We start from the raw sequence: 24,853 nt of genomic DNA on the forward strand, positions 1-24,853 counted from the left end.
GAAAGTATTTCTCTTTTTTTTCACAATTTTGTTAAATTCAGCAGCAGAAGATATCTTAAAATACCTTGTTGGTATTTCTTTTCTTTGTAACAAATAATTCATTTTAGTATACTCTGTGTATATACAAAGTTTTTGTTTTATAAAAATTCACAGAACTGCGATGTCCAGTCATCCCCGTTACTGGAGAACCACAGGGTCAACAGAATTGTCTCTTCAAGCAGATATGAGGGAGCCTGCACGGGGCCAATTAAGTCTTTTTAATACTTGTACGTGGCCTTTAATATTTCTTTGCTACACTATTAAAGGCTTGTCACTAGTTGCATTTGTCCTTCTCTAACATCCCCTTCTGGAATACATCCTTCCTTGTTAATGGGAATTATATAGCCGTCGCTATTACCCCTGCTGATTTGATAGTACATCTGAAGCTGATGGCCAGCTCCTAGGTTTGGCATGCTCTTGTAGTAAATGTCCTCATTTTCACTCCTCCTGGAGGGAGAGAGATCTTCTTCGACGTCGGGGCTGCTCTCTGGATACGGAGAGTCTCTGAGGTTGGGCATGCTCGTGTAAAGAGAGTCTCTGTTGGGGGACTGGAGGTGGTCGTCAGCCTCGGCGGTCAGCTGTGAGACGTAGCTGTCGGTTCCCTCGGTCTTCACTTTCTTCTGGGGCTGGTACAGAAGGGAGTGAGTCCGCTGAGGAATGAGCGGGGCCTCAAGCTCTTTGTGGTGGAGCTCCAGCCCGGGGGCGTCACTGTGCATCAAAGATGAGGCATCTGCCACGATGGCGTCATCTTCGCTACTGCTCCCCCCGATCACAGCTTTGGCTGGCAGCGTGCGCTCCAGGTTGTGGTTCTTGCTGCTGCCCCGCAGGTTGTTGTGCACTAATTCTGAAATGATCATTTTCTCAAAAGCAGTATCATTCAGGCTTAGTCCACAGTCTACAACTTGCACGCTGTCGTTATAGTCTCCGTTGCGCAATGAGTAGCTGTTGTTGAAATTACCATTTAGCGGTAGAGTATCCATGGCACTTGTATCCCTGGCATTGTTCAGTGAATGTCCTGAAATGGAAAAGGACAGCTCCGGTTATTGCCTGATGTGCTTTTTATCACTTTTTTTTTTTTTTTTACAAAATTCTTTAATGTGGTTCAGGACAAAGTTGTACTTGGAAGTAAGACTTGAGAAAAGTTAGGTTATTGAACATTCCCAAACATAAACAGTTGCACACCTTATAGGAAAGATGTATATTAAAATGTGTATTTCCTGTGGGGGAATAGTGGCATTTTGATTTCTTAATTTAGTGTCAATTCTGTGACTCTTCCACAAGGAACTGTTCACTCCATGCCCTTGCATATGTAATGCAAAGCAATTCATTTGGAAACATCTATGATTTGAAGTACACCACCATGATTTAGAAAAAGAACATTAACAGAATTTGTCCTAAACGACACTAAATTAAAAAGGAATCAGATCACAGACATAACTGAAGGTAAATGTACAACATAAACCCACATAACTGGCAAGCAACTACTTCAACAACATTTCTAACATTTTTTCCTTTTTTTTTTTTTGAGATGAAGTAAAGAAAAGAATGAAAAAAATGGATAAATACAAAGAATTTATGTTAAACAAGGACAGCCATCTTTCACACTACAGGGACCAGGGTCCACAAGCACCATCCAACAACACGATAGACAGCAGGTGGAATGACTCACTTTGGACAACTCACATCATGTCTGTCTGCTCAGGCTATCTGGCCTAAGAGTAGCTGATATATAAAAGAAAGTAAAATGATTTATTGTAACATGATGAAGAATTACTGAGCTTCTCAGCAACTTAGAGCAAGGGTTCAGCAAATTAGATTACTAAGCAATAACAGCTTTTCTTTTCCCACTTAATGTAATTTTTTCGCACTAATATTCTATCTGCCAACAACGGCCCCAGGCTTCTAAAGGTCAAAGTTTGCCTGCAGTCTGCATCAGTCACAGTGACAGCGCTGAATGAACCAGAATAGTCAATTAAGAGTTAGGCCCACAGTTACCATGGGCATGGAAGTCAAATGCAGAAATGTTAGGAATTTCTGTAAGTATGGGTCACAGAAATTAAACCAAAGAATAAATATTAGTTGTGGAATGGGAAGAGGAAATCAGCCATGGCTGATATCTCATAGCTGCTGGAGGAATGACAGATTGGGTAAGTCTACTGGAAATATGAAAAGAAGTTTAAGGGGGGGAAAAAATGAAGTCTTATGATGATTAAAATATTTTATGTTTCTGGTTTTGGCTTTTTTTTTTTAATTTATTTTGGTAACACAATAAAGAAAAGGTTTTCCTATAGACACAGACATGTAAACCATGACAGCACAGTGCTTCCCAAGCAAAGGAAAAAGAAAAAACTCTGAAAGAAATTAAACAGTCCGAACCATGGAAAGTCAGATGGTTAAAGCATTCCTAGAAAATCTCTTTATCTACAGATATGTCTGGATGTAACGAAAGAATGGAGTGACTTTACTGAAATGAGACTGACCACTGTGAGGCTGCTGCATTATATGCAAGGCTTGGAGGAGTATAAGAAAAAAGCTGTTTTGGAAAAGATTATACATTTTCCTGTTTTGGGCTTTTTTCATAATTAAGGCTGCAGCTTATCCTAGAAAATTCAATCTTCTCTGAAAAATATTGTTTTCAATTAAAAAGTAATTGCATTTTCTCCTGAAAAGATTTTTGTCTTCAACTTTAAAAAATAGAGTAATAATTTCCAAATAAATTCTGAGTAATTTGCAAATCATTTTGTATTTGCATTATTGTTAACTCCTCTCCATGTGTACTGATTTAAACAGTGACGAGGGTTGCTTGAAAGGTCTCTTTAAGCTTTGATTAAACAACTTTGTAGTTTTGCAATTTCATATATGTTCCAAGATATTTCTTGCAATGGATTTAGCTGCACAGAACATATGGCATTTATAAAAGTAGACAACACATGGGCCACATGCTGGCATTCATTTCCCTCATGAAAGTGATTTAATTCTATAATTTTAATTCTCTTTTCTTCTGCTAAACAGATACCAAAATATATCTGATAATCCAAAATGAGTTTTCTATGATACACTGCAGAGTTAAGCATGCTAGAATATATTCAAATTGGTTTGATGAGGCAAATTTTGTCGCCCATGATCAGGTAATTCATTTGAAATCTTTCCATAGCCTGTAGCAAGATTACTGTGGGAATGTAAAAATATAAGTAAATTGTTAAGCATTTCTGCTTGACACTTCTTTGATTTTAAACAGCAAATTATTTCAGCATAGCATAACTTCTGCTACCAATAGGGTTTGCTACAGACCTCAAGTTGTTTCCCAAAAAGCAGTATGCAAGTACTTTTTGAATGCGGAAACATTTCATTTGCAAATTGTGAACCACTTGCCCGCTGAGTCTACTTCATGACCGCTAGTTATGTTTTAATTGTGCCCATTAAAAATCATGCTGAAAAAATTTACATTTGATAGGCAAAGTTAAGTTTTACTCCCATACTTGTCTCTCTGTAGGTTGCTAGAGGAAAGCATAAGGAAAGTAAGAAAACAAGAGAATGAAAATAGAAACTACAGTTCAGTTAAAAAGGAAACTTGAAATAAAAACTGGAAACAAGGTTTTATGAGCTCTTTATCAAAGACTTATCGTTCCAGTTATACTAAAGTGATCTTACGACTCATCAAACAGTAACTGCTAGATATTTACTGATGAATTGCACCGTAGTTGAAAAAAAGGCAACTAGATAATGTAACAACAAAATGTTACGTAAGTGATGACACCCTTGATTCCTACAGAACTAAACTGTGCTAACTTTTAATCTCAAGATTTTCCTACAGGAAATTGATCTACCATAAAGCTGCACTATACTATAGTTTAGATCTATTTGACGCTGGATACAATTTTCTACACTGGAGTATCCAAAGGTGTCAAGATGCCTTGCGCTGCTTTCGTATCTAATCTGTTCCATAACCAGGTTTTTCTCAGCAAGCTTTAGAGTCAACCTTACATTGCATAGACATGATACCTCTAAGTGATATATATCTTGAAGATGGGCTCTCGGACCATGTGGTGTCAGTCCTGTAATAGTATATTAAGATTTATGCCACCTGTGTTAAAAACATGGATAATTATTGGTAAATACCATTATGGCAAAGGCATTACTATAATATAGTGCAGTTTTACAAGCTGACATTGGCAATACTGTGTTTCTCAAACTGACAGAAATTCAGAACATACAGCTAGGGTATTGCAACTTGAGTTTCTATCTAGGGAAAAGAAAGGATTTGGAGCGAGCCAAGAAAAGCGGTTTTATTCAGGAAGTATAAGCACACCTGGTGAGTTAAACACAGGAGCTGAAGGGGCATTACATACAACTGTTTCAGCGAGCAATGTGTTATAGGGGTTGTTAGTGCCGTGTGGTCGAAGAAGAGGGTTTGTTAGTAGGTAATTGCCAGTCATTCCTAAAGCAAAAGAAACAGAAAAAAATGTCAGTTCTTTAATTTTAGGCTGACAGTTTCAATAAAGAATATTTTATATTTATCATGAATCATGTAGGACTTGTCAGATGTAATTCAGCTGAAAATTTCTGAATGTATTTGAGCTATGTATTTTAAATGGGAGTAGGAAAATACAGTTAGATTCCAGTAATTCACAGGTGCTGTCCAAATCCCCAAAGTAAACATCTGGTGAGAGTGACATTTACTAATGTATACAGAATCACTGTTACACAAGAATAGCAATTAAATGTGTACAGATCAAGGTACTACATAAAGCTATTATAACTTTAAAAATGATCATATAGAACACTTCTGTCCAGAACTGAGAGAACTGAATTTCTCAAACTGAAAGGTATTGAAAAGTCTCCTATGACAGGATCAGAGGTGTTATTCACTTTATTAAAAACACACGGATAGTGGAAGGGAATTACTCTTTTCAAATAGACAGTGGATGACAAACTGCAAGAAGCATATCTTAGTATATGCAAAAGAATGCATGCTGAGGGGAAAGCAAAATATTTGCTCTAAGAAATCAGAGCATTCACATTTTCTCCTGGGACATTCATGCTGCAAATTTTTCTGCCAGGTTTTAAAAAAGAATTCCTCAAATGATAAATTTTCTTTAAATAATCAGTTTACAAACAATGTAAGATGAAGCAAAATACTACATGAACAGATTTTTTTAAAACCCATTTTACATGTTAATGAAACACCATTTAAACAACTCTTGAAATAACTACAAAAAAATCAGCATATTCTGAGAAATTATTAAAAAATAAATTAATCTCTAATTTATAGCTACTGGAAGAAAAATGTGTTGGAATAATGACACACATTCCACCCCAACACTGTGATTTAAAACTTACTTTAAACATTTCATTAAGGAAAAATTCCACTTTCTTTTCTATTGGATTGCACAGCACTGTATCAGGATCAGTGTATTACAGACTCAAGGATAACTAAAAAGCCAGCTATATTTTTATAGTATGGGTATTGTTATTTGGCAAGTAAAAGATAGTATATATTCCAAATATTAATGCTTTTGTACTACCATAGATACTTGGTAGCAAAAATGAGCAGAAAATTCTAAGATTTAGAGAATTATTGCCTGATTATGCTAGTCTTATTCGAATATTTGTATGAGCGAACAACTAAAAAGATTTTATCATAGCGTTTTTCAGTTGTAGTGTACATATTACTAGAAATACTAACTGAAATATATTTTGCTTGTGTACTGTGTTTAATCTTGATTAGAATTATTACCTGTAATTTATAGTTAAGAGAAATTTTTTCAATCCAAAATTTTTTTCTACCTTTAAAAGCTTGATTTTTATTTTAAAGGAAAAATGACACTTGTCATTAATTACTAAACTACCCTTATATGTATGTATTGCTGAGATAGTGACAATGTTATAATTCAATAAAGATGGTATCATGGCAGAACATATCCAATGACTTGAGACCAGAGCTCCGAAACAGTGAGAAGCTTCCAAGACCTGTGTTCAGCTCTGCATTAACTGAGGGTGCAGCACAGTTAAAGTAAATCTCAGGAGTCAGAGAGATCAAATTAGGGTGAAATCCCAGACTTCTATCTATAGTGTATTTATGGGATTTTAGTAAGACACTGAAAGGGAATATACTTCTTTCTCAGGCATGAAAAATACATATTTTCTGCCTTCAAGACGTTACTTAATTTTGATTTTGCCACAGGAACACGCAAGATTCAGATGGAAGGAGCAGTGAGACGCACAGGTCTTATCCACTTTTTGTATACCAAATAACTAAAATAGAGTCATGCTTTCTTTTCTTTTGCAATATACCACTTTTTTTTTTACTTCCAAAATGAATATGAGTTAAGTACATGTCCCTACTACCAAATCTTGGAAAAAAACAAGGGAAGAAAATTTGCTCTTTGTGGTTGATGAGGGCTTTACAGCAGCCCTGACAGTGGTGAATTTTCTGTTTGAAACTTTCTGAGTTGAGCAGGAATTGATTCCAATGAGATCAGGGCTACATGTTCTTCTCCTAGGGACGTGGGTGGAAGAACAGGCTTTGAACTTGGCTTGCACAGAGCAGTCTTCCCTCCACTGCTAGCTCAAACTGCCTTAAAAAAACACAAGGGGAAGGGGAGGAAGGAAGGGACATTCTGTCTCGGTTAATACCCTTGTCTTCTAACTGGGCATGAGAATGAGGTTACAGATTTCAAAGTCTATTTGAGCTGAGAAATTTTGAGTTCTGGCTTCTCTGTGCCTGAAAATCTGGATTCTATCCCATGTGACAGATACGATGCTCTTTGAAATAGAAAAGATAAATGCTTTACAGACATCTTTTGCATAGAAATGATATCAATTAGATTTCACTGGGAAAATTTCTGCACCTAAAAATCATAGTCCAATATGCATTAAAATGTTACTGCACTCATATTTCTGTTTCAGATTTAACCTATAAAGGTTAGGAAAGATTTAAAATTATGATCTTGCTTTTAAGTTAAATTATTGATGAAACTTATTTAAATACATTCCCACGAATGGAGGAATTCAACTTCTATAGCAGGGGACCAGTTGAGGGAACACGGATTTAAAATGTGCTGGTGGAGGACTTTAAAATTCTGCTTTTAGAGAACAGTTGTTCCAGATTTTTTTTTCCAAAACATTCTTTTCAATTCTTCTTTGTTAAATGATATAAAATCTCTATAAAATTTAAGGTTTCTAAAACTGAAATGTTCCCAGTGACTGACCTTGATTAAGTGTTGAAGTGCTGTTGATGTCACCTGAGATAAAAGACGATTCAGATTGTTTTCTCACAGTGTCATTCCACATCCTCCTTATACGACTCTGTTAACATAAAGCGGTGAGACAGAAGCATAGTAAGTTACAAAAAGATTTTTTCCTACTTATGTGCTATTATGTAGAATATTTGTATTTGGGCCTAAAGTAAGCCATTCTTCTAGCACATAGTAAAACTCCTTCTTTTGTTATTAAAACTCTGATTTATTAAATTTCATTTAGATGAAACATGATGGCATAAACCTTCCTATATACAAGAAAAGTAAGGTGTTTGCATTAGACCAACGTAAAAGGAAATGTTTAAAAAGAAATCAGTTCTACCACGCAAAGTACGTATTTGCCATCTAAACGGTAAGAATGAGAAGGCAATTAGTGCTTCTGAGTGGAACACATATGAGAGGATTTCTATAAATAAGGTTAATTAAAAGATGCTGTCAAAATCTTTGTTACCTGAGTGCCAGAAGAATAGCGAGCACTAGTTCTTGTTGTTGATGCCTTCACTGAACTGTGAGGACTCTCAGTTGGCAGTCCACCACAGCAGTAGGAATGTCGGAAGCATTTGCCATATTCCTTACGTACCTATGGAGGAAAAATAATTACTTAGCACAAAAAACACTGTTAAATATCTCTGCTGGCAAAAACACATGAACCTTGCATTGAACCTGCTCACACACTTTTCAAGCAAATAGATAATTCTTGTCTGTTGAATTGATGGCCATTAGCAAAAGCAGGTATTTTTCCCTAATTAGTGACAGCATTATCAGCTATCCAGGACTTTTGAACAAATTCTTTCCAAAGTATAAATGCACTTCATTTAGATGTGCCTGAATAATAATTACTGATTTATTTATGGGATTATTTTTATTTCACCTTCATATTTTAGATTAATATAGTTAAGTTTACCTGAATTCAATGCTGGCTGAAAATAGCCCTTTTTATGAGAGCTTTTGGTGCAGAAACCGTAGAAAGCCTATCTTCCTTCCCATCCTAGCACACAAGAAGGGCTGAGGTAACTAGCTTTTGCACTGCTCAGTACTGCCCATTACGTTATCCCTCCAAGAAAGTGTGCAAAACCTGCAATGACTACAAAGCCGTTTCCATAGAAAGCTACTCTTTGTAACTCAAACAGCTGCTAGTTTATACAGACACACCTGCTTGCAAAAGCCACTGCCCCACTCTAGACAGAGCGTCAGCTATGCTGGTGGAGGCATCGTCAGTGCTCCAAACTCAGATTTTGAGCTGTAAAGGCTGAGAAATGAAGCATCTTTCACTTTTAGGACCAAAAAATAAAATCCTTGTGTCTTTGCTGAACCTAGAAATTTGAATATAGCTATGTATATGAGATTTTTGTCTGAGAGAGCAGCAAAACTCATTAACAATTCCAGTATTTGGCCTGCATTTATTCACTTTCTGTTTCCAGTGACCTACTGGAAACTTTAGTTTTGTAACTAATATGTGTTAACATTTGTTGTAAAAGTAATCAGGTCTGTTTACATGCAGTGAATTCTCTCATATTTGGTGACTGCTACACTGACTACTGTTTTCAGGTAAGAGTGCATCTCGGCAGAGTGACAGTCCTTTCCCTCGGTGAAAGGACTCAGTGGATAAAATTGGTAAAGATGTGTAAGTCTACATTCGTAAATCTTCCACCAGATACTTGGGAATCTAAGCGTCTCTTCTACATCAATAAGACTCCTAAATTTCTGAGAAAAGCTGGATTTCAGATTATCTGGAAATTCTGCTTGACCTATGAATATACAGGACAGAAAGAAAGTTATGTGTATGTAAAAAGGGGAGAGAGGAAAATGCAAAAAGTTCATAGTGTGGATTTACATATGCCATGTGCTGTTTTTAATATTACAAGAATTTTACTCATGGAATACATATTGTGATATTTCTATAAATGACAAGGTTGAAGAAAATTTGAATAGTTAGTGCCTTAGCCTCAAGCTAATAACTCATCTTTTTCTAAAAGTATATGGTATATATTTTAAGTGAAATCCTATCTATATCAGCACAAAAGACACATAAAAAATGAAAACAGAAATGCATGGACATAGAATTACAATCTTAACTCTGTAGTCTGAAAAACATAAGACTATATATATCATGACTAGATGGTGTAACACCTAAGAAAATACATTCCTGAACACTAATGGATATTAAATGCTCCAAACCACTACATAGTAGAGACAATAGCAATCAAAACTGTATTTTTACACAAATACCACCCTCCAGGGCTGGTTTTGCCTAATGCCTATATTGCAGTGAATGTACATTATCTGTCAGCACTGCGCATTCCACTGTCATTATTTCTAAATTATAGCTTGTTGGAAACTGATGGAAGCAACAGCGCTATCATCTTGTCAGAACTGGAAACATAATAGTTTTCACTTTCACAATTCTATTTCTCTGTTCAATTTAGTGACCAAGTAGTAATAACAGAATAAAAAGACTACATTAGCTATGCAGACAGAGGATAGGATGATATCCAGTCAAAGGCAACGAAACTTAAAAATCTTAAATGGCAGCTTTAACATTCTTTCAGGTATAAATCTTATGGCTCTAGGTTATGCATTTTCACACTTGACTGGTATTTTAATATTGCTTTTTGCTGACTCCACTTAATATAAAAACAATGCAGCTGTAAAAAGAAAAAAAAAGGAATCTGCTTTTGATTTTCAAGTCCAATACAAGCGGTGGAAAGGGCAACACTATATGAAACCCTAATCTAGAAATTATTTGCATTTTGAGAATGTTTGCATCTTCTTCCCTCTCTTCTTTTCTTAGGCTCAATCTCCTCTCTAAGTGCCCCTTTGTTTTCTCAAAATGAGAGGAGTGCTGTATTCATCTGGATAAAATTCTTTCTGTCTACCAGATCTTTTCCTAAAACATGGCTGAATACCATTGTCTACACCAAATTTAGAGATGCTGATACTGTTAGAGCTGGTACAGTTGAGAACACGCAAGCATGTGATTTTTGTACTTACACAGCAACGCTTTATCCAATGGTCTCAAACCATTTTATAAATATCAGTTAATTATGTCTCTGGTGAGCTAATTATAATGGGAGTTAATAATTGCTAGGTCTCCAGCTTTAAAACTGGTAAAAATATTTAGAATCTAAATACTACAAATTAGGTATTTCCAAATGTAAGATGTACTGCATTTTACATTGTTTTTTGGGTGGTATTTTTTGATGTTTACCCTTCCTCTAAACTCTCTTCACTTCCATTTGTCATGCCTTCTAACACAGGTTATGAGCTTTTTTTTTTCGGTCCTTCACTAAAGCACCTCTAAGGCACTCTTGGAAGCAGTCTCCACCCTCAGTCTGAGGAAGAGAAGGGGTGCAAGGAATTCAAAGAGAATCCCACCCAGCTGCACCTTTCACTTCCTTCTCTCCTGTTTGCTCCCCTCTCCCGTTCAAGCTTTCTCTCTCCCTAGCAAGTCTGCTCCTTCTGGACCCCTCTGCTCCCATCAGGCAAAGAGGAGCACAACTAATTTAGCACAGCCCACTCGTGAGGGAAGGCTCTTGCCAGGGGATTCCAGTTTTCCCGGTTAAGAGCATGAAGCTATTGGATTGCTGCGGGAGGCAAACACTTGGAAAAAAGTAGTCATGCTGGCATCTTTGGAAAATTCTCCCCGTCAGCAGTTATCTAGTGTTAACGACTACTTTTTTCCAAGGTGTGTCAAAGTTCATAATAAAATTAATTTTTAGATCTCACTTAATTTTGTAATGAACGAGCACTCATAGTACAATCCCTGCCTATCACTCGTAGCTTTATGTGGCAGCTTAATGGGATCTCAGGAGAGGTCCTCTGCCTTGATATGAGAAAGAGACAGAGTTTCCAGGCTGAGATGGGCTGACACTGAAAATGATCCTTTGATTGCAGTGCTGCAGTGGAGGCAGGATTTGTGTCATGTACACATTAAGGACTTCTGGCTGTAAGTCCAGACTAACACGTACTACATTACCAATGCTAAACGGTACATTTTCTCTAGTAATTTTCTTCCCCAAAGCGTCAAAACTTTTCAAGCTTACTTTGGAAATGCTGCATCCATTTTAAACCCGCCCAGGCCACAGAGCAGTTACGTGACTCCCGTAAGCACACACAGCAAGAATTGCTTTTGAATCCTAGTCTCCTCCTCAAATTACTTCAAAATACTCCAGTTCTTGACATTGCTATTATTTCTCTATTTTTTAAGCCATATATGTGGTACTTTTAAGGAGTTAGGGAACATGCATCTGTGTTTTCAGTAACTTACTTTCTTTTGGAGGGCACAATGAAAGATGAAAATAAACATTCCTTGGAAAGCATTAAATACTGTGAAGAGATACGTCATCACAACAGTCCCCTCATTGATAAACAGCAGGCCAAATGACCATGTTAGGCCAAGGAGACACAGGAGAGCAAATGCACCCAGGACCCAGGATCTGTAAAAGAAAATTAATTTTAGTAACATTACTTATGAGAACGCATGTCATCAAATCCAATATTAACATTTCAGTTCCTGAAGTTGACTTTTACTAGGTTCACATTCAAATGTAAAAATTCCTTGGGTTTAACCTTTTATCTATTAAAGAAAGAACAATTCCGTTTAGTACTCTCAGTCTCCAGTGAAAACAGCAAGAGTAGATATGACCTTTTTCTTTCTCAAGAACTGCATAGGATATCAAAACTATTTTGAAATGCAGAAGCATAGCGCAAGCCCAGCTACTCCATTGCTTTATCTGCTTTTAGAAAAGAGATTGATAAATCTGGCTTAGCCACTAATCACACCATAGATTTTAAGCAGTGGTGCTGCCATATGACACCAAATAATGTAACACAAATGCACAAAGGTTAAACAGCAGATTAAAAGCCTAGAGCCCAAATCTTTAATGCTCCGATAAACTCAGCTAAACTGAAGCTAGATGATCTAACTTCCGCATGAAGAAACCCTGCTGAAATGTGACAAAAATATGGATACTGCTCTACAGAATAGTCTAAAAAAGATTCCATCATGAATAGGTTAAGGAAAAGGAATTATATAGAACGTCACAGAATGAAAGGGAAAGGGAATTTAGTCAGTGAATTCCACATCTAACTAATGATCTTACTTGATAAATGGCTTATTATCTTCATAGCTAGAAAGCATTATAAGCAGAAAAGAGAAACAAAATTATTAGACAGAATTGAAACAGAAATTAATAAGAGCATTTTAATTGTCTATAAAAATTAGTCAAAATTAGGAAATTCAAAATGCAGAGGCAAGCAATTTAAAATTATAAAGGCATATAATAGTTAAAAATTCTTTAGCAAATCAAGTATCTCAAGACTTGTTAATTAAAATTAAGGGAAATCCACAATATTGACCGAGTTTGTAAAGTTAAAAATCATGCTAGATATTTGTTAATGTAGGGTTCTATCTTACCCAGGTAAGTCCGTATTATAGTAGCCATCACAAACACGGTAATTACTGGTGTGGATGAGAAGACAGAAAGAGGAAAAGGAAGAAAAGAGAGAGATGCTAAAGATTAGCTCTCTCTCTCACCATGCAACATGCAATGAAGCTGATACTGACCTATCTAGAACATCTAGTTCACAAAGTTAGCCTTACTGAAAATCTCCCTTGGCCATTTTCAACATTCAAAGCAAATCCATAAGACCCTTTCACATCCAACCCTCAGTGTTAGAAAGTTGCACCATCCCTTCAGTGTTGATAACAAAAACCTCCAGTACAACGTAAAGCTATACAGAATACAGTAAAAGGCTATCTAAAGAAGAGCTGCCAAAGCTATGTTAATTATATAACACATATTACTCTGCAAAAGGGATACTGCAGTACAGCACCATGATAAAGTAAACATTTGTTAAATTAGCATGAAAACAGCAGATAATCTTCAAGTTAACAATAATAATAGAGTCAATTCTCTTGGGAGAACAGGATTACGAGTAGAAACTGCTCAGAATCCTTAAATCAAAAAGTCATTTAACAAAACAAACTTAATATAATCATATCAGCCATGCAAACAGGAACATCATTTTTGAACTGCATTTTAAATGCAAATGAAATTACTACAGTGCTGTGGCATTTCCGTGAAACAGTTTCTTGGCACTAGTTCCAGGCTGAAATTATCTAATTTTGACCGGCGTTTGTGACATTACAGCAACAATGTGACGAAAGCAGGATTGGCTTTGTTTGCTTCTAATTGACATCTGCAGTTGCTGGGAGACAATGGCATGTGCTCCTAATGGAGAGTAGCTTTCAATCAGTTCAGCAATCAGAAAATAATCATAGTTCTCATACTTGAACACAAAGCACTTACTTAATGTTTTCCAACCTGCTAGAGTCTGGTTTCAAAGTGTTTGAGTGCTTCACCATTTTGCACAATGTGATCACCAGGAAGATAAGATTCAGCTGTCAAAACAGATAAGAATGAAATTAAACTACTTCATGTAACAAGTTGACTAATGATGATGTTAAAGACTAAACAAAAATCCTGTAGTTTATTTTCAAATGCGTAGTGAAACTGGATAACTATCTCAGACAGTCTGTAAAAAGTGATTGCAAATATGGATGAGGGGACAAAAAATGCTACTAGTCCTTGTTTTGCTTAATTTTGCAAATTCACCACATCATCAGGAACCACCATATTTAGCTCATGTCCAACACTTGTCATTGCCACTCTAGCTCTGTCATCCAGCATGTTGTGCTCAGGTCCTGTTCACCTTCGCCTGTCACCTCTGGCACTGTTCCCCATCTCACTGACTTCTGACGCAGACTATAGTTACTCCTTTATTGTTCTACACTGGTTGCCTTTTTATCACCCCATCTGCTTCTGCAATGTCTTTCGCCTTTGCTGGTTTCTCCCTTTCTTTTTTTTTATTGCCTTTTGTTCTCACAAATCCCACTGGGGTCTTAAATGTAACTGAGGAGAAAGAAAAAAGAAAAAGAAACACAAAGATGTAGCAAATGCATCAAACTTAACAGTGCCATAGACATATGCTGATGGTGCACCCTCCTACTGCCCTCCTTCCCTTTGTAGTCTGGATTCTGTCAAAGTGGGACTGCATGCCACTTGAAGGAAGGACTATGCTGTCTTATTCTTGTTGTGTCATTCATACAGGTAACACCGGGGAAGATACTGAAAGTAATTTTTTGTAGTTTTCCTTTTGTGAAACAGAATCACAGATATCAAAGATACTAGGTGCCTTTCTCCTATCGATTTCAAAGCATATGAAGAGCATAGGTAAGCCAAATACAAGGATGCTTGCGGAATACAGGTTGAAAAGTGGTATACAGTTAATTTGAGAAATTAGTACGTGCTGTCCAATATCATGCAGACAATTCAAATAAAATCATATGTTTGAAAACAGTAAGAGCTATGTCCTTCAGGGAGAAGACACATCCTCATCTACTAGCATAAAGGTCCACAAGAAATGGCTGAAATGATAGCTAAGAGAAAATGGGAGAATATGCCTGGACATCCTTACAAAACATGTACTAGATTGATTATAACCTCGTTCTTACAATCTTCCATATGTATCTGCAACTGGTTACTGACAGAGCATAATCAAGCCCAGTCTCTCATTTTGGGGAATCTTTGGTTTGAGACAGCATCAAAACCCTCACAATTTTTATAACATCGGGTACACCAGTTCCTACCAGATGCATTCCTACAGCTGTGCCACAATGGTCAGAAATACCACTCAAGTTCTAATAGAGAGCAGGTCTTAACAGTTACCTTGAAAAGAGGAGTATTTTGAAGGCTCTGATCACAGTCTGTTAATAAAGACATGTATTACAGAAATAATTCCTACTGCTAAGGGCAATCAAGTTATCGCTGCTCCTGCTGCCGTCTCAAAATCAGGACGGCCAGCATCCTGCACTACAGTTCTCAACACCAAAAGAGTGTTTGGCAGCTTTTGACGTCATCAGTTCTGATTCAAAGCAAAACATTTTTACAAATGTATCTTAATACAAAAAGTGTACATGATACAAATAGGAAAAATAAGCTTTTATAATTTATTTCTGTCTGTATTTCAAGAACTGACAAAACACTTGACCTTTAAGGGGAGGTATGTACATGGTGTAGGTTAACCGTGATTTCCATTGCTGTAAAATGTAATAGAAGTGTCAATATCTCATGACCCTGCTGATTATCTTTTATGATTCTTATAGGTAATGACTAACCAGTTGAGAAACACTTCATTATACCATTATGATCGTTTTGTTCCTCTTGTCTAGGTTTCCACTGTACTGTGTAAGTTCCTTGGGCGAGAAAACAAGTTGCTTCTCTCCCTGGCCTTTGCACCAGACAGAGGATGGGGGTTCTGCATGTGATCTGCCTTTGCAGGCAGACTTTCTTGTTCTGTATTCAAAAAAGTTTCTTGCATGTTTTGCTAGCTGACATAACATGAACTTCTCCAGCCTGCTTAAAAAAAAATGTAACTTCAATTTACTTTTTGTGAAAACAAACAGATTAAGGGCTAAGAGACATGCCCCATGCCAATCCTAACATGTAAATCAACTTTGGCTGCAACCTATGCAACTGGGAGTGCACAATCCAGTTCAGAATAGTATTTACAGCACAGCTGGAAGCTAATCCTTGCCTAAGTAGCTACCCTGGAGTATGCTGTATTGTACTAGCAACATCGTTCTTGGATCAAAAACTCATAGATATGGCTTAGCCCCTAAACGACTGCCTTAAGAAACGAGAGGTTTTTATCCTCTGATTCTTTGTACGACTGAAGTGCTGGTGTGACATATGAAAAACAAAAGCTTGTATTTACATACTGAGGTTCCTTTGGTGAGATGCAAGCAGACATGGCCCTACCCCAGAGCCTGAGTCAAGCTCCAGTGTATTAAGCAGGTTTTATTTGATACTCAGCTGTGTCTGTATACACGTCCTCGATGGACTAGGGAATAACTGTACATAATAGACATTTTAATTCTAATTTAGGTACAGACCCCAAAAGCAACCCACAGAAATAATAATGCTATATCACAGTAGCTGAAAAAGTCCTTCCAAGAAAAAAAGAAAAAAAAGCAAAATATTGTACTTTGAAGACAAAGTAACTATGACAACAGAGCATATGATACTCATTTCTCCATCACTGTGAAACATTGCATAGTTTTCAGTTTCAGCAGTCAAAAGACCATGGTTTGCCACTTGTTCAAACGTGCTGGCTTCTCTGTTACACATTGTGTCGTTATCAAACGCCTATTTTGCCTGCTTACAAATACTGTAACCAAACCTTCCTATAGATTTGCTTTGTCTCCCTTACTGCGTTTCATCTAGAAATTTATTGTTTTGGAGGAACTCATCAATTAAAGACTTTTGGGCATCCTGCCATTTTACTACACAAGACACTAAGCAGTGAGGGAAGGGAACTTGCTGCAGAATAACTGCTTTTAGAAGGAATGGCTGAATTACTTCTCTTGGTGAGAAATACAAGGAGGGAGAAGGAAACACACTTAGTGCTTTTGCATTCATTTGTACCAATTTTGTATAAGGAAAGCTTTCAGCCCTGAGTGATCTGGTCTGCGCTCAGAGCTGAGTCTGTTTCGAGCAGGAGGTTGGACCACAGATCTCCTGAAGTCCCTTCCAAGTGGGGTTGCTTCATGACTGTGTGAGGACTGGACTGTTACTGATCTAAGCAAATGAATCTGTAGATGTTTTCCAAGCTTGACAGATGGTCTGAGCAGGACACCTTTCTTTAACAACATTCACTACAAACATGTAATACTCTGGGGTCACAGAAAGGTCCACATGAATGGCAAAACGGACTTTTGAAAGCAAACTGGTGAGAGGAAAAAATGGGCCTCTGACAACGACGACTGTCTCATCACTTCATAAAACATAAAGGGCTAGCGACTGCTTGGGCCTCATCCTGACAAAAGGGCTGCCTCCATCCCAGATAAACCAAAATCTGCATCTGAACAGTGCCACTCTCCTTCAGTGATAATAAAAAATATGAGTACATCGTGTAAACACACACAGCGCCACAGTGTATACATCTCAAACAGTCATGAAATTATACCCTTGACAAAATCAGTAAAATCTCTTTCATGTTGCGCTTCTGAAAATCAGACCAATACTCTTTTGAAGGCTAAAAAATAAGAATTTCAAAGTCTGGTCAGGTATCAGGTTTGGATTTGAAGATTCTGCTGTCATAGCAAGAGTGACAAAACGCATGGTGACATCTCTTATAACATTAGCAGATAACAATAAGAGAAAACTTGGATTGATAGTATTTCATTAATGTTTACACTAGGTTTTTACTATCATTTCTAAAATATATGATCCACTATAAAAGACAGGATACTGGACTACATAGAGCACGAACTTCATCTATAATCTGATTTTAGAAATGTATGTAAAAGTAAAAAAAAAATAATTACAGAACGATTTAAAATACCAGTTCCTTCTTATCTCTTAATACAACAAGTGTATTGGACAAAAGGGAGCGAAAGAAAGACAATTAGGTATGTATTAAAAAAGTAACTACTTTAAAATATAAAATGTGAATAATTTTTATGGTAATAATCAAATGCAATATCCTGGCAGAACACGCTTCTTTCATAGCCAACACACAGAAGGTCATTTCTGGTTTAGAAATCAGAAGGTACTGGACATGGAAAAAGGTGTAAGTAGGAATTTTGTCTTTTCTGGCATCGGAAATCTATGTAATTTTGAGAGCGAAAGTGTCTTCAAGTCAAATTAACTATTTTAAAAAGTGGATGTAATAACCTGCAGAGAAGACTAATGGATCAGAATTAGTTGCAGGTATAATGAATTAGTTGCCAAATAAAGCTAGATTTTGCAATAATTATGATAAATTTCCCCCTATGAGCAATAGATAAATACCATTTATCAAGTGTCTACTAGAGAAAGATATACATGTATTATTTACATACATAAGTGTATAAATACAGTCCATTTTCACAGGTGGACCTAGATAATGTGTGCGTCTATATGTATACATCCACTGATTTGGTGAAGTAATGCTTCAACCTGAGTGAAAAGCTAAACTGCCTTTCCCAAGCTAATCAAACAGGACATCCTAGGAGTTTTTGCTTTAACAACCTTCAGTAGCCTCATATACTGGCTCCATCTGCGAGAAGCAAACTCCAGTAGTTTTGGCTGAACTAAAGTCAAACCAACATCATCCATTCCTTGGATATGAATGAATAGGGACCTACATAGAAGACAAAATACTCAGGCTTTTCTGACCACAGATTAGAGGAGTGCACTGTTTGTTTTATAGCCATGAACCTGCTCAATTGTATCACGTCTGCCTGAGCTTAGCAGCTTAAAATTCATTCCACACAGCCTGCAGTGCTGACATGGATATGATAAGACAGAAGAACAGAAACACCACTCTTTAGTAACCTAGCTGAACTGCACATGTTCTGACCCTTTTTGAACTCCCCGGAGCTTTTGTTACCTGGCAAACGCAGCTCTAAAACTGCTCTTGTATCTCCAGATCTTTGCTCTTAGCCATGCAGAAGCCTATTTCTCTCTGGGACTGGCAGCGAGAGAGGTGCTCTCTGAAGGCGGCTTCTAAATGAGCGTGCACACTGAACTCTTACTGAACTGAATTAATTATTAAAGATGCAGATGGAGCTGTCCAAATGATAAGAACAGCTCCTGACGTATCATGATCCAAGCTTTCATTAAACCATTTCAGGCATACTAATGGTTTCCCACCGCTCATTACTTACATGCTCTTTTCTCATAGATATAATAACCCTGGTGCCCAAAGGCACGACAGGCTATGGAAACAGTGAAGTTGAAAGCTCCTCAGAAGACATACTGAGGAACTTCATACTTCTCATCCTTATTTTGTGCAAACCTGTATACAGATACAGGTGCGAATGCTTATAAACTCAGAGAAAAATTTATAAATTAAAGTAGTAAGCAATATTGTCAAAAAAGGGTTTATGTGCATTGACAGTACTATTAAGTTGAGAATCATGAAAGTGATTCAATTAACACATTAAAAGGCTAACCAAGGTGAAATTCTCACATGCTACTGACACTAAGCAAGCTACACTACAAATATAGCTCTTTGGTTACACTGCACACATGACATATTATTTTTCAGCCATTACACTTCTCACACTTCCTCCTCCAGTCTCTCTTGCTTTCTCAGTTGGGACGATTAGAGGGCAAAGCAATTGCCAGAGAAGAATTACTCCCAGGAACTGTGCTGTGATTGCTACCTGCTGTTTCATATTTTTGAAGTTGGGAATACTGCTCCCAAAGGCCTTTTGCGTCTCAGCCTAAATGATTTGCTGGAGGATAATAATGTCATGGCCAGTAAATAATAGTGAACTATGTCTGTACATGGTCAATATGATTAAATGTCCTTCACCTCTATTCTCACTCTGACCTGGTTATGAGGAAGTGAAAAAGCCGTCAGCAATGCCCAAAGCTTCCCATGTGAAATGTTATTTTAAAGCAAGGGAGAGAAATAGAGGTGACTTAGCAAAACACTCCCAGTAACAATAAAATAAAAAGCTAGACACAAAAACCAAAATTATCACCTCACAATCAGACCTGAGGTAACTGAACTATTGTGGCATGAAACTTAGACAATTTTCTAGTAATGATTACAACAACTGCAAGAAACAACTTTGCGTTGAAAAATATTGTCTATCATATCGAAAATACGAAGTATATCTTCCAATTTTAACTGTAGGTTTAATTAAAAAAGAAGGCCTATCAACCTGAGACTTGATTTAATTTAAATGTATTTAGAAAATATTAAAAATACTAAAAAATCTGCACAATTATTATGGCCTATACTTACACCTTACAAACACTATAATTTTTCTAATTCAACTCATACGCACATGAGTTTTGGGATCTACCCTTATTTCTTTGAAAATATGTCAATGAACTCAAACAACTTCTACATTGCACAAGTATCTTTTCTTGAGTGACTGCTCAAGGATGGAAAATTTTTGATACAAACAGAGAGTAAAACTAACCCAAATATACGTAAGTTTATTTAATATTGAAGATACCAGGAAGGAATAAAGTACCTACAAGAGACTGGTCGGGTACCTTTTTTATAGAAAGTTCCTTAATCAAAGTATCAGTTTATTTTTTACATGGAGAAGTAATGTAAACTATAAGTTACAAAAAGTGTTGAAATAGTAGGTCTGGAGTATAGATCTATGAAAGTCAGAAATTTCAAAATTATGCCTGATGCATGCCATTCAGGCTAAAAAAATAATAATACTGACAAAATACCAATTCCTGAATTTGGAAACTGAAGGGAACTGAACTTCTGTTAACATTTCACAACTCTACTACTGTATAAAGGCAGGGGAACAGGCAACTATTTAGACTTTCAAAAGCATGAATTCATCCTTCCAAACTACCAGCAGTTATGAGAATAACTCTCTATGTACATAGGCTATGTCCCCACCACCAGCCTTCTGGAATATTTCCCAATTTCCCAGGTATAGCCAGGCTTTAAAAATACTGAACTAGCAGGAAAAAAACAAGGTGAGCCAAAATGCACATCTTGCATTCACTTTGCTTCCAAATTCCTAAGTTATGCAGTGTTGGTATTATTAGTCTGAAATAACAGGGAAATGTTTTTTCCCTGGGTTGACAGACAACTGTGCTTTTTACTGGAAAGCACTCAGAGAACGGATAATTGATGTATGAACATCACGTTCAATATTAAATGGACAATGGGGCACTCAGCTGAGGGTGTACAGATGGGTGTGCATGCATACTTGACTTTACTCAAATGATGGCAAGAATGTGTATAAGCTTTCTATTGGTTACATAATATTCTATCATTTACACTAAAACAGATCAACTTGTATGTCTGACATACATTATATGTAGCATAAATACACACAGAAGTAGTCATCGAAAAAAAAGCATGTGCATATGAAAATACAGATACAACTACTGTGTAAGTGTAATGAAATATAAGATTTATTTGATTAACCAATGCCTTAGAAAACCCTCTTGAGATAATTATGTTGGATAATTAGCAGTTAAATTCTGGAACGTGTACAATAGTGACTCAATTGAAAGCAGTAGTAATGGTTCCTTTAAAAAACCCCAGTGTTTAGCAGTACTTCATTGATTTTTCACATGGCTACACATGTCAATAAGACCTTCAGAGTTCAAGCCATTAGGAAAAAATGGCTATGCTGAAGTGCCACCACAGCTTTGACAATTAATCATTTGGTCAGCACTCTTTAAAGATTTCTAAACATTTATATAACCATTGGTCACATTACAAATTGTTTATAAGCATTTTCATGAAATGTTTTGTGAATAAGGGTGGTATTGACTGATATTCAATCTTTTTAACTTTGCTGTGAGGCAGCCTAAAAGGAAAGGAAAAACAAAGTTCTTACCAGGATAATGAATGTAACAGGTCCAATGAAACTCCAGATAAAATAGTTATCTACATGGAGCCAGCAACTATCATGTAAAAAAGAGAATGAAAAGTGAACAATTGCATTAGCACCTCAGTCCAATAAACAGAGAATGCAAAAAAACTTCTTAAGCTAACATTTTGCCAGTAAACAATGATATACATTGCACAGTATCACTTAGTCCATGGACAATTTTTCCTAATCTGAATCTCTTCTGCTGAGTCCTGTTTAATAACACTATCAAACTTGAAAATACATCATCAGGAATAGCTAATATATAAGAAGAAACAAAACCAAAAACCAATACGAGCTCTCTCTCTTTTCAGTCAAAAGGTTTGATCACAGGTACTATCACGGACTAATGAATCTAACATCAGTAAATATTTTTCACAGGTTTTCCATGCAATCTTCAAAATCTGCTTTTAACTTTGTGTCAGATGCAAAGTGCTTACTCCTGAGGAATATGAGACAGAAAATGCTCAGATGCCATGTTTTGCTGAAAAACAATATGGTATGAACAAAATGCCCCAACGGGGAGTTGAACAGTAGAGAAAGAATACATATGATGCCAGACTAAATGACGTGTAAACCTATTAGGGCTGACTTCACTTAGCGATTCGTTTTTCATACAGCCCAGTTCCCTGCTGAATTGCTCACATTTGTCTTTCATCAGCAGCAAAATCAAGCAGCTTTCTTGTAGTCAACAGTGTCTTCCCGTTCTGTAACTAATTTCATCAAAGGACAAAGTAAACACTATTGGAAGGCAAATTCATGCCTCCAGCAACTCAAATCCTCAGGAATGTTTTCTGTCTACATTCTGTCACTTTCTATATATATCTGTATTTTTGTAAATAAAAGGCAGTGGCTAATTTTAATCCTGCTCTACTTGCCTGATAAAATATCGAAGTGAAACATATGGGTTGGAATATTGTACTGTCATAATTCAGGATGAGAGTTAGCTAGAGGGGCAGTTGAACAAAGAGATCTAACGAAGCATTAGCTTAAAACTGGGTGGTTAGGCCTATCAGATACTTTAAGTTGAGAATTTTTACTTAATATACATTTAAGGCCAAAAAGTTATTTACTTTTTCAATTTGTTTCAGGTCAATCTTTTGTGTTAAAAGAAAGACCATAATTTAGAATCGGTCTCTCTAGAGTACAAATCCTCTGAACCTAGAGAATTACAAAAGACTTGATTGTAATTTGTGCAGAGCATTGCCATTCTCTTACCAATAAAGCTTTCAGATGGTATTTTAGTCTGTCAGGGACCCTCTGACAGCTAATAGGCTTTAAAAAATTATTCACTTGAAAAACACTCAGGTCACTTGCAATTACTTACGCTTTCTCTGTTCCGTAGCTCTTATAGTCAATAGCTGCTGAGACACCAACTACTGTAGCAGGGAAGAGGTAGCCAGCAACATAATAGTACTTCTTCCTAGAATATTCACTTTCAAATACTTCTACTAACATTAGATAAAGCTGCACTCCTTCTAGACACATCCAGGCAAAGGCTGCCAGGAAGAAAAAGTGTAAGAGACCTGCAAATATTGGACATGCAATCTGCAAAGAAGAAGAAAGACAGAAATATAAACCACAAAATCTTCACATCATTACATTTCCAATAAATAGTGTGTAAACAAATATACTTCTATCAGAGATCTTTCATAAATTCAGGAGCATTTTCCCTACCTGAAAACATATGCTGAACATTTGGAAATACTAATGTGTGCTCGGTAGCTACAGAAAGTAAATTAGCTAAACAGTGTGAATGAAGGTAAGGAAATCGTGTCCTCACCTCCCAGTCTTCAATTACAGAGCCGACTTTTCAATTTTATAAGCAAATCTTTAATTTTGAAACTGAGATGGTTTTAGGACTTATGATTTACATAATCTGAGACATGAACAGTTGGTTCTAGATGTAATACTGCTTACTAAAATTATGAAGCAGCCATCAAGCCATTTTTATCTGCTGTAACTTGGACGTTTCTACTGTCATAACAGAAATCTATCTGAATTCTCTCCCCTTTGGTTGAGTTCTGGATGAAACTATACTGAATTATTAGATTTCAATCCAGTTAATTGCTTCAGAATTAATTTCACCAATACTCAAACAAACCTGCATGAATGTGCAGTGTAAAAAATGTGTAAATATACAGATAAGGCTCTGCACTAACATACGTTCATATAAAAAAGTAGTCAATAGCTGTTGAGACATATGAATGCATAGAGAAAACATATATAGGTTTCTAGTATGTTGACCTTTAATTTCATCTCCTCTTTCAAAAGTTTAACCACCTGCTTTGTTAATAGTCGACGTTTCTCAACTGAAAATGAAAAACATTGCAGTAAGTGGGAAATTAAGGCCACAGTGATAATTTTGATGGATGTAAATACTGTTTATGAATATGTCTATCTTATTTTCACAATGAGCTTTTATTTCAGCCTTGCTGTGTCAGAATGCTGAAAGCTTGGCAGTGTTGACATGTTTTAATTCAAATCCATTTCAAACAGTCATTTCAGAGAACAAGATCAGTACACACAGAGAAAACTTACCTTGTACTCTGTCTTATCGATGCCTATTAGGAAAATGAACTCAGCAATGAATAGGTTGATACAAAGGTTCTTGTGAATAGTGTTACGATCACTTTGCAGGCCACGGAAAAAACAGAATGTGAAGATGCAGATGGCCAGGCAAACAAGAGAGATGACAATTCCCACCCAGGTGATGACAGTGAGGAGCAATTCGTGCACTCCATCTTTGTACTAGAAATAACCAAGAATGGAGAAAATTAATATGACTCTTTATGAGTATAAACGAAAACCTATTTTCACAGGTAGCATCCAGAAAAGTTACTTGTTCATTACATGAGATGGGCAAAATGTACTCTGCAATTTCTCAGTCTCAGGTCAGCGTCCCAGAAGAGCAAGATAGGGTAAGTAGAAGAGGAGGAGGTCTGAGAGAAAAATGACTATTTTAGCCAGATCAGATAGTATTTTTACTTTTCCTATGGCTAACTGTAAACTTGTCAGGCAAGCACAAGTAGAGAAACATAACATTTTAAAAGTGTCACTAGGCTCTGGCACAAACAAAGAGGAGAGCTTTCCCTTGGACCTCCTATAAGAGTACATGTTTTATCCTACAGACCTGTAA

The 24,853-nt window shown here is 36.6% G+C and overlaps 1 protein-coding gene across 13 annotated transcripts in view; it reads right to left on the bottom strand.

Moving 5' to 3' along the window:
- Positions 1-299: 299 nt before the first annotated feature.
- The window catches only part of ADGRL2 (adhesion G protein-coupled receptor L2), a 127,971-nt gene continuing 103,417 nt past the window's right edge, over positions 300-24,853 (bottom strand). For 3 of the 13 annotated variants that reach the window (XM_086617612.1, XM_086617611.1, XM_086617609.1), the window contains 9 exons: positions 24,256-24,465; positions 23,042-23,262; positions 21,682-21,748; positions 13,610-13,701; positions 11,566-11,734; positions 7,750-7,878; positions 7,251-7,347; positions 4,349-4,477; positions 300-1,054 (listed from right to left, as the gene is read on the bottom strand). In XM_086617612.1, coding sequence (XP_086473738.1) covers positions 300-1,054; positions 4,349-4,477; positions 7,251-7,347; positions 7,750-7,878; positions 11,566-11,734; positions 13,610-13,701; positions 21,682-21,748; positions 23,042-23,262; positions 24,256-24,465 — 1,869 coding nt within the window. Of the gene's footprint in view, positions 1,055-1,723; positions 1,762-3,518; positions 3,537-4,041; positions 4,124-4,348; positions 4,478-7,250; positions 7,348-7,749; positions 7,879-11,565; positions 11,735-12,400; positions 12,428-12,714; positions 12,760-13,609; positions 13,702-21,681; positions 21,749-23,041; positions 23,263-24,255; positions 24,466-24,853 lie in introns of those variants that run through there. The other 10 variants (XM_086617606.1, XM_086617605.1, XM_086617614.1 and 7 more) reach the window with 8 other exon arrangements.

This window comes from Tauraco erythrolophus, chromosome 10 (assembly GCF_009769465.1).
Source record: "Tauraco erythrolophus isolate bTauEry1 chromosome 10, bTauEry1.pri, whole genome shotgun sequence".
NCBI lineage: Eukaryota > Metazoa > Chordata > Aves > Musophagiformes > Musophagidae > Tauraco > Tauraco erythrolophus.